At 42.2% G+C, this 9778-nt stretch overlaps 1 protein-coding gene across 1 annotated transcript; it reads left to right on the top strand.

The window, feature by feature from the left end:
- Positions 1-1785: 1785 nt before the first annotated feature.
- Positions 1786-9412, top strand: LOC101481789 (neuronal pentraxin-2). Its single transcript, XM_004541186.5, has 6 exons — positions 1786-2058; positions 4019-4933; positions 5697-6156; positions 6243-6499; positions 7858-8037; positions 8347-9412. Exons 2-6 carry the CDS (start codon positions 4253-4255, stop codon positions 8554-8556), a joined length of 1788 nt encoding a protein of 595 aa, XP_004541243.1. The 5' UTR covers positions 1786-2058; positions 4019-4252; the 3' UTR covers positions 8557-9412.
- The last annotated feature ends 366 nt before the right edge of the window (positions 9413-9778 follow it).

The raw sequence follows: 9778 nt of genomic DNA, 5'->3' as shown, positions 1-9778 counted from the left end.
TACACACAGCTGCTCTATCACGTGACACACACTGCTCCAACGTGCTACGGTTGTGAGGTGCTTGATATTTAATGGATCGATTGCATTTTTTATTTCTCTCCGATATCTGATCCAGTAATTTACGTCAGTATCGGACCGGTACCAATTAATAATTAATTAATATCGGATCGGTCCATCTCTAATATATATCAACACTTCACCGAGTTCTTTTGATTCCTCAGAGGCATCCAATGGAAGACAAAACACTGCTCAGTAGACCATTTAATACTTTATTTCTCTTTCACATTACTTCTAGAAGGGAGATGCGTCCTGCATGACACTTTGCCATGGATCTGAAAATGGTGGTGTGCCCCTAACAGTTTTATTACAGAAGCTCTCTCATTCTAGTCTAAACAACAGTGTCTCAGTAACTTTCCACTAGAGGTGGTCCACTCTTATCTACTTTTTCCCAGGCAAGCGTGAGCGAGAGTCTACAGCTTTCTACTCCCCAAGGACACATGGTCCAATGCCTTTATTTTTCAGTTGAGCATCTTGGCTGTCACCATCTTGATGTTTTTAACCCAGACATGAGGAACGAGAGGGGGGAGTGAGCATGAAACAGAGGAACGCTCCATGCAAACAGACAGTCTACATACTTCAAAAACATCCATCCATCCCTGCTTAGCTGTGCTGACCTCCCTCGCCCCAGTGACCTCCTTCAGCTCATATGGGGAGACATCAGGGTGCTCCCAAGCCAGCAGCTAGACAACCTCTTCTCAATGTGTCTTCCACCTCGCATAGGTATTCCAAAGTGCATCCAGGAGGCATCCTGGTCACATGCTTGAACCTCCTTAACCGCCTTCTGTCAATGTGGAGGCCCACTTCACTCCTAGGCCCTCCTGAAATAATCAAGTTCCTTACTCCATCTCTAAGACTCATAATTGAGTAACAGACTGCATAATGACTGAAATTAGCAAGCTTTTCATAAGGTTGGTGAAACTGCAGTCAGCTGAGACCAAAGAAGTTGAATCAGTGACAAAATGTTTCTCCCAGCGTCAACGCAACATTCAAATGAACAGAAGCATTTGAATGGGGTGTACCTAATAAATATCCAGTGTGTGTATGTAATATAAAGTCTGTAATAACAGGTTTGTTGGGGATTCTAAACTGGATGAACATGTGGGTATGGTTTGTTTTGGTTTAATGCTTCTCCATGAAGCTATCATCAACTATAGATAGATAGATAGATAGATAGATAGATAGATAGATAGATAGATAGATAGATAGATAGATAGATAGATAGATAGATAGATAGATAGATAGATAGATAGATAGATAGATAGATAGATAGATAGATAGATAGATAGATAGATAGATATTGTTATCCCTCCCTAGTATTTTAGATAAAAACTAAGCTCTTATGGTTGTTTTATTTTTGCTTGTGTTTGTGTTTGATACTAAACACAAACTCGACACATGCTTCGGTGTCTGAACCTGTTTGTGTAAGTTTACTGTAGGTGTCTGTCCTGTAATCAGCACTCTGGTTTCATTGTCTGCCTTTGACCTTAAAGCAGCCATCTGTCCTCCTGCCTCTGCCTCTCTGCCTCTTAGTCAGACGAGGAATTAATCAAGCCAATTACTCCCATGCTGAGATCTAGGTGAGCTGCGTGACGTGTGCTGGAGGAGGTGAGGCCAATGTTTGTGTACCGGCGGGTAGAATTTATACACTGGTTGGATTTTTTTTGTTTTGTTTTTTAATTCTTTGTATGATGTGTATGTGAGATCAGTGATTTTCTTTCTTTCTTTTTTACGGTCTCATCATGTGCATCAGTCAGAGGTTAAAGATAAGAAATGCGGAGAAAGAAAGATGCCAAAAAGACTGACAGGAAAAGAGGCGTGTCCTTCCAAGAAAAATACAACAAAGAGGAAGAAGGGGAGGAGAGGAGGAGAGGAAAGGGAGGTAGAGACAATAAAGGAGGGATAGAAAGACTTGAGCACTACTCTGGAGTAAATCCCCTCAATCTGATCAGTGTGAGGAAGGAACTAACTAACTCACAGCGTGGACGCACAAGCTTTAAGGTAAGAACGCCTGTGTTCATTTAACTAATGCCATGTATGTGCCATTGGACATATTTGAATTATATATGTTTGCTGTTTATGTGTCAGGCATTTCAGTGCAGTGTGATAGATGCAGCTGCATTTATATTTAATACAAGAGAGATGAAAATGAGTGCTGGCTTTGAATCATCTGGATTAAAAAGATAAAACACTACGATGGGTACACAACTTTAGTTTGTTATTGTTTTCAGTTTCTTATACCTCTGCTTCGCTAAACTTAACCGTCAGAAGCAATATGAATATTTTTGTTTATTAGAGTATTGCACAGTATTGTCTGGGTAATAAGTCAATTGTTGGACCTGCTGGGGAAGGTCTAAGATGCTTTTTCGTGAGCTGTGAGAAAAAAAAAAGAATAATTGTTCAGAAACAACAGTGATGTCACGCTGTTAAGTGAACCAAACAGATTTCCTTTATTTTTTTGTGCATTTAACTGAATAATTCACAAACAAAGAACCAGAATAATTAAAATTATTGAGGTTTTTGGCAACAATCCGAGTTGTTCAGCATATAATAGTTAATTTAAGCATCAAAATTGACATTAAATTTCTCTGTAACTGGCACTTAATAAATAGTTTGGATAATTATTGCTTAATCTTGCTTTTTAATGGGGATATTTTGCATATTTTGTGGCCAAAGTGTGCACTCTATGTATCAGGTTAAAACCTCTTAACAAATTAAATAAGAGCTCAACGGCAGCGATGTTGATGCTGACATTGATCTTTTAATTCACTGGGATAATTATAATTTAATGCGCTTCTACAAAAAACCTGTGTATAAACTGAGACCGGCTCATTTTGCAGAATGAGCTGTTCTTTAATCACAGGTCAAACAGCAGTTGTCAGTTTTGGAGATTAATCACACGACTTAAATATCCAACTTAACCATATGTTGCTGGTTGGTGCACGACCCCGGTGTGCAAGCTCACTTATCTCGGGTTAAGTTAGCACAACAACTGTTTTCAATTAGGTTAATTGAGGGACCTGTGGGTGGTAATAACCTCTAAACGGCGGCGATTGGGTGTGACACGGTTCTGCGCTTCGACCATCTGTCCCTCCTCTAAGCCATGTAAATCGCAGCAGGAAAAACAGAGGCAGAAGATGTCAGGTGGAAAGGTTATAGGCTGGAAAACACCCACGTTAAAACCATTTAAAAATGAAGATTTAATCACCTCAGACTCCATCAGACACACACTCACTTTGTTTCATTATTGATAAAATACAGCGAACCATCAGCGCACAGTCATTGGAGAGGCTGGTCACTGCGAGCAACAGGTGGTCATAGAGGTTTAGCTGTCACGTCACGTGTGTGCCATTTCAAAATGCCGACCCCGTATAATGAAGGACACGTTAGAGCTACAGAGAGGTCAGCTTCCCTTTATGATACAGATCATGAAGGGGAAAAAATGCAGCCACATAGATTTAGATTAATATTAAAAATGTGCTCCTGCTTCACCGCTGGTCCTCTGTAGCTCCATCCAAATTCATCTAAAAACATCCGTATTAGCACTGGTGGGAGGGGTCAGGCCTCAGCGTGGTCATGCTGCAACTCTGGCTTGAACTAATCCTTGTTTGGACAGGTTCTGGTAGTTTTGGCACATGCCTCTGCCATGAAGGTTGCTGCCCAGACACACTAAAGCTAAGTGGGGGCACAAATGTCAGGCTGAGGTGTTTAACCTTCACATCCTGGTGAGAACTGAAGAACCTTTGTGTAAACTCACTGTCCCTTTGTTTGTTAAAGGAAGCTGACACAAGAAGAACAAAAAGCTAAAAAGAGACACTTTTATCTAAATCTGACAATATCCTAAAACTCAATTACTAATATATAAGGATTCTTCTGGACCTTTTAGCTTCATTTTACAATAAAAGAATCAATGGATTCTATTAAAAGAGCGTTAACTAAAATCCTTTGTTTTGTTTTGCAGGTTTCTTCTATTCTTCAGTGAGGAGAAGAGAGACCACAATCCACAAGAAAACAAACTCACACTCACATGCGACTGAGTTCCTCACAGCTGAGTTGATATTTTGGGGATGGAGATTTGTTGTTTTGCTCCCTGATGCATCCTTCACATCAGCAAAGAAGTCAGCACAACCTTTACTTCAGGTGGCATCACACATTTTGAAGCAAAGCCAAGCTTCTTTGTCTGTACAAACTCTGAATGGAGATGATGAGGAACTCGCCATCTGTGCAGCTGTTCCTTGCTCCCTTTGTCTTTTCTTTACTTTCATTCCTCCTCTGGCCGGCATGTGCCAGCTCAGGGTCTGACTATGACTTTGGAGCCCACCCACGCTTTGTGTGCACCCCTGTTCCCGTGGACGCAGACCCTTCCTGCTTCCCTACATCAGGTCCAAGCGTAGGTGCAGCGGGGCCCAGCGGACCAGGCCATCAAAGTGCACCTCCAGCTGGCTGGTGGGGCGCGAGCGAAGAGGCCAAAGCCACCATCCTCCACCTTAGGGAGAGCCTTGTCCAGCAGAAGGAGATCATCCTGGACCAAAGAGAGACGATTCGGGAGCTCACGGCCAAGCTCACTCTGTGCGAAGGCTTCGGACGGGATGCTTCACCCCACGACTCTTCACACCTGCATCACGCTGGGGCGGCCAGCCATCACTCATATGCTGACAATGGGCACTATAGCAACCAGCAGGGTCACCATGGAAACAGCAACCTCATACCAGACTCGCCACACTACCCCTCGGTGGGAGGGCAACGATTTGACGGAGGGCACAGTGGCAACAACCACGGGAAGGATAAACATGTGACACCAGGGGACGTCGCATCGTCGCCAGAGCAGATGGAGAGGATGCTACAGGCGCTGAAGGAGAGGCTGGACAACCTGCAGGTGAGCATGAGGGAGACAGAACTTTTAAAACTTTTTTAAACTGTTGAAAGGAAGAAAGCCTGTATCTAAGCCGTTTAAGTAGATATAACTCAGCTGATGAGGTAGAGGGAAGCTTGTGACGTTCCCACATGTGATTTTCCTTTGTTTGGACATTGGTTGCATCACTGGAAGCCTTAAAGCGGTACACCCACTAAGTACTTTAGATAAAGGAGCAACTTAATCGCATAAAGCCACTCACACTCAAGAGAGTCACTCTAATGTCCTTCAGTGGGCTCCAAGGACCAGCAACAAGCTCAGGGGTGGACGTCAGCGAGGCAGTGGATTGACCGGGCACATTTAAAGACCTCGAGGATATTTGAGTGTTTTGAAGTCTGTTTGGGTACCTGCCCTTATGTGCTGTGTTTTCCATCTGTTGTGATCACAGACAGGTGTCAGGAGCTGTGGCGCATTTGCGAGGGGGTCTAAGATTGGCAGTAATTATCGTGATCTCTCTTGACAGACTCATGATCAGGGCACGCACCACAACTAAAGCCCAGATTACCTGAGAGGAAGGGAAACAGACACAGAGTAGCACAATGAATGTGAGGGGGACCGATCAGCAGCACAACTGGCTGCTTTGTTTGACATTACACAAATATCTGCAGAAGAAATAAATAAATAGACACCAGTCTTTTAAAAAGATTGAGCGAGACACAAAAAGCAGAGGTGTTACATTATGCCTTAATAATGCGCTTCACCTGCGTGTTTCCACCTCTCTCTGCAGAAGAGGAACACATCCATCACATACTCCAGCTCTCTGAAGGAGTTGCTGCAGAGGAAGATCGACGCACTAGAGCAGCAACTGCACCATCACACTGACGGCCACGGTGGCCCGGACCACCACGATGATGACAGCAGCCACGGAGACGACAGAGAGCATCACGCCGATGACCACCACGATGACGGAAACCCCGGTGACCACAAAGACGACCGCCATGACAATGGACATCGAAACGGTCACATTGACAGCGATGGCGGCCACACGGAACACCATGATGACGGCCATAATGATGACCATCATGATGCAGACGGGGACCATGATGATGATGACGGTGGTGATCACCACGACAATGAAGCAGACAATCACAGTTACCTTCCACACACGGGATACAGAGCACCAGGGCCGCGGACCGGTTTCCACTCAAATAAGCTGGAAACGATGCTCAATCAGCTGCACCTCTCCGGTACGCTGTTCAGCAAAACTGCTTTTTAAACCACGCTCAGGTCTGATTGTTTGGTCAACTGGTGAATGTTGTTATGTTTCTTTAAGCAGGTTCCAGCAGGAAGAAATCAAAAAGTCCTGATGCGTTCCAGATCAGCTTCCCTATGAGGACCAACTACATGTACGGGCGGGTGAAGAGGACACTGCTGCAGGAGATCTTCGCTCTGACTTTGTGTCTTTGGATAAAGGCAGGAGTGGGACCCGGACTGGGGACACCTTTTTCTTACTCTGCACCTGGACAGGCCAATGAGCTGGTGCTCATCGAGTGGGGGAACAATCCCATAGAGCTGCTGATCGATGATAAGGTGAGCGAGAAGAACCACGAGCTCCCCTCTGTGTCTGGATCGTTGTCAGTTTAAGAGAACTTCAACTTGAACAATACAATAAACAAGGCCGCTATTAGGATAGTTAAAGTCTATGCCAAAAATCAAAGCAGTTAATCTAAAATATTATGAAATGTAATAAATGAATTCTATTATAAATAATGAAAATCTAAAATTTAAAATAATATACTAATACATACTTAAAAATTAAAATATTTCAAATGTAATATTTAAAAAGACTAATCAAAATGAATTGAAAGCATTCATAACTGAAATATTGTTAGTTTATCAGCATTTGAATCAAAATCTGCCTGATCTGATATCTTTGCTGGGTTTTTTAGTCATTGTCAATCAAACCTGAACAAGTCACCCAAATACATCAGATTAACTTTGGTGATCAAAGTCAAGTTATTTGTAAAAATGTACTTTTATTAACTACTAATGCTTGATTTATACTTCTTTATACATATAAGGTACTCATGTAGTGTTTTTTTTACTTAATTTGAGTAATTTCTTAATACAAGCCCTATTCAGCCATTGGTACTTTTTTCTAAGACTAAGCACTTCACCTAACATTCACTCACACTGGGACGGATGCATTGGAGGTAACTTGACATGTAGACTGGGGGATCCGGGGATAATGAAATACCAGAGTTTTACTGAAAAAACAACAAACAAACAAGCTGGACATATTGTACCACACAGAAGTCAACAGTATTTTTCAGTTCAGTGACTCCATTTAGCAAACACGAAGCAGGAACCTGCTAAAGCTGCCTGGTTTGCAAATCTGTCAATCAAAGAACCTATATATACATAGCTCTAAAACTCCAGGAGTTTTATACAATCACCCACTGCACAGCTGGCTCACACACACAATAAAAAGATAGTTTTAGGCTGTGAACATTGTTTTTAGTTCGACTTGCTTTTGAAGACAGCCTCTAGTGGCCACCAGAAGAACTGCAGTTTTTGGCACTTCACTGCTGGCTTCATTTTTCAGGCCTGGATTTTGCTCTTCGGTCTTCAGCAGTGGCTCTGCATGCACTGGGCATTAGAGAAAAACAAACAAAGAAACCAGAGGAGATTGAAAACTTTTTTAACTGAATTTAAAATGTTAATGAAAATTAAAAATGGCACACCCAGTCTGCTGAACTCTCCTGTTGACACAACACGCTTATGACCAAACCTAACCACAAGGGGGCAGTGACATGCTCTTTTTTTTTTTTACCCTGGTGTGGAGGAAGTTAAAAGTAATTGTTACTATCTGTTAACAAAGTGTTTCTGAATTGAAATCATATATCCTTAGAACATGTTTACATTCGTTTTCCACATCCCCTCCACAGGCAGCCACTCTGCCCCTGTCTCTGAGTGATGGGAAGTGGCACCATGTGTGTGTGACTTGGACCACACGGGACGGACAGTGGGAGGCCTACCAGGACGGGGTGAAGCGGGGGTCTGGGGCGAATATCTCAGCTTGGCACCCCATTAAAGCTGGAGGGGTCTTCATCCTGGGACAGGAGCAGGTAAAGTCAACGCGAGCTTTACTCCAGAGATAGAGGCAAATATTATGTCCAGAGTTAATATCCAAGCCATTTAGGACTCTTCCCAGTATTAAATGCCTGTATGTGTGCTCATGTTGAGGCTCCAATATACTGCAGACTTACCTTCATAAAAACATCTGACCTCATCAGTGACTCTGTTATATTATACACAGGAGATTTCACATAATCTTCTATATGTTAGTGAGAAACATCAGATGTTCATCACGTGTCTCTGATCGATGAAGATGATAATAATCAGGTATTGATCGTTGTCGTGCGTCTCCTCTTCAGGACACTCTCGGAGGGCGCTTTGATGCCACTCAGTCATTTGTGGGCGAGATGTCGGACCTGCACATGTGGTCACACGTCCTGAGCGCCAGCGACATCTACAGCCTGGCCTCATGTGGCAGCCACCTCAGAGGTGACATCATCGCCTGGTCCGACACGGAGGTGGAGCTTCACGGAGGCGTCGCCAGATACCCCTTTGACCCCTGTCACTGAAGGTCGTTACCCTGATGGTCTGAGAACATTTATGAAGAGAAGCTACGGGGACTGAAGGAGGATTAAGATAACCACTCAGAGCCAATGCCTTCCCTTTGAACTCAATCAGTAAATTTTCTATAAATAAATGAACAATGAAAGGAAACATGGTGATAAATCTTTATTCACAGGTAACGTGTAGGGACTCTGTGGCTGTAGGCCATTATTTGTTGTACCCACGAGTTAGTATTTTATTTAAACGGACAAGTGCTGTATGTGACATATTGCCATATTGTTAATAAGACAAAATAAAGTTGGTGTGTGCTAATCTTTGCAGGCCTTACACGGGGTCTGCTGTGGTGACAAATTGTAAGTTGTTAGTTTGAATGAAAGTCATAGAATTTTTTTCCTGCTCTGGATTCTCTTTTTAAAGGTTTCCATGAAACATACAGCTACTTCACCAAAGAAATGTAGACTTCAGGTTAAACTTTGTGTTGATCTTTTCTAATTTTATGAATCTGTGTATCATAGATAGGTCCATGTTGGATTTTGAGAGAAATGCTGAAGATCCTGTGAGACAGGAAGTGTTTTACAGTTAATACATGGACTCTTGCCTCAGTTTTGTACCATAAAAGGGCTTCTTTGAAAATGCTGATTATACCGTTTCACCCAAACTTTTATATCTTCTCATTGCAAATCCCATTCCTCACTGAATTAGTTTGTAACTTTTGATGTCGGCTGCACTGTGAATTTGTGAATCTGGCCTTGATTGTATATTTATCTTTGTACAGTAATTTGTTTTTTTTTTAGCAATGTTAGAATTTTCCCATTGTGTTTGTCATTGAAAAAGTGTTTAAATAAAAGTGTGACAGTTTAAGTGTCTCATTTTTCATTTGTTAATGCAGCGACTACAAATGGTACTTCAGCAGTTTGCATAGCCCTGATCAGTGTTCACGCTCCATCACTGTCATTTTTCCAAGATATGTGAAACACTAAGTCTGGCAGACCTCACGTTATCGCTGTTTGACTTGCAATAACAGTGATGATTTTATATTTGTATAAATGTATGTTTTTGTTTTGCTACTTTGTTGTGTGTCATCATTTCAGATTAAATTGTTCCGTAGTCCTTTTTCCAGGTTAAATCAGAGAAAAATGAATAAAATTCAAATGAAATTTAGCGCAGATATCTTTTAAAACAAATTTAAATCTCAATCAATATCTCAGAAAAACAAAAAGCACAACA

The sequence above is a fragment of the Maylandia zebra genome, linkage group LG11, assembly GCF_041146795.1.
Source record: "Maylandia zebra isolate NMK-2024a linkage group LG11, Mzebra_GT3a, whole genome shotgun sequence".
NCBI lineage: Eukaryota > Metazoa > Chordata > Actinopteri > Cichliformes > Cichlidae > Maylandia > Maylandia zebra.
This window is presented reverse-complemented; position numbering and strand designations above follow the sequence as displayed.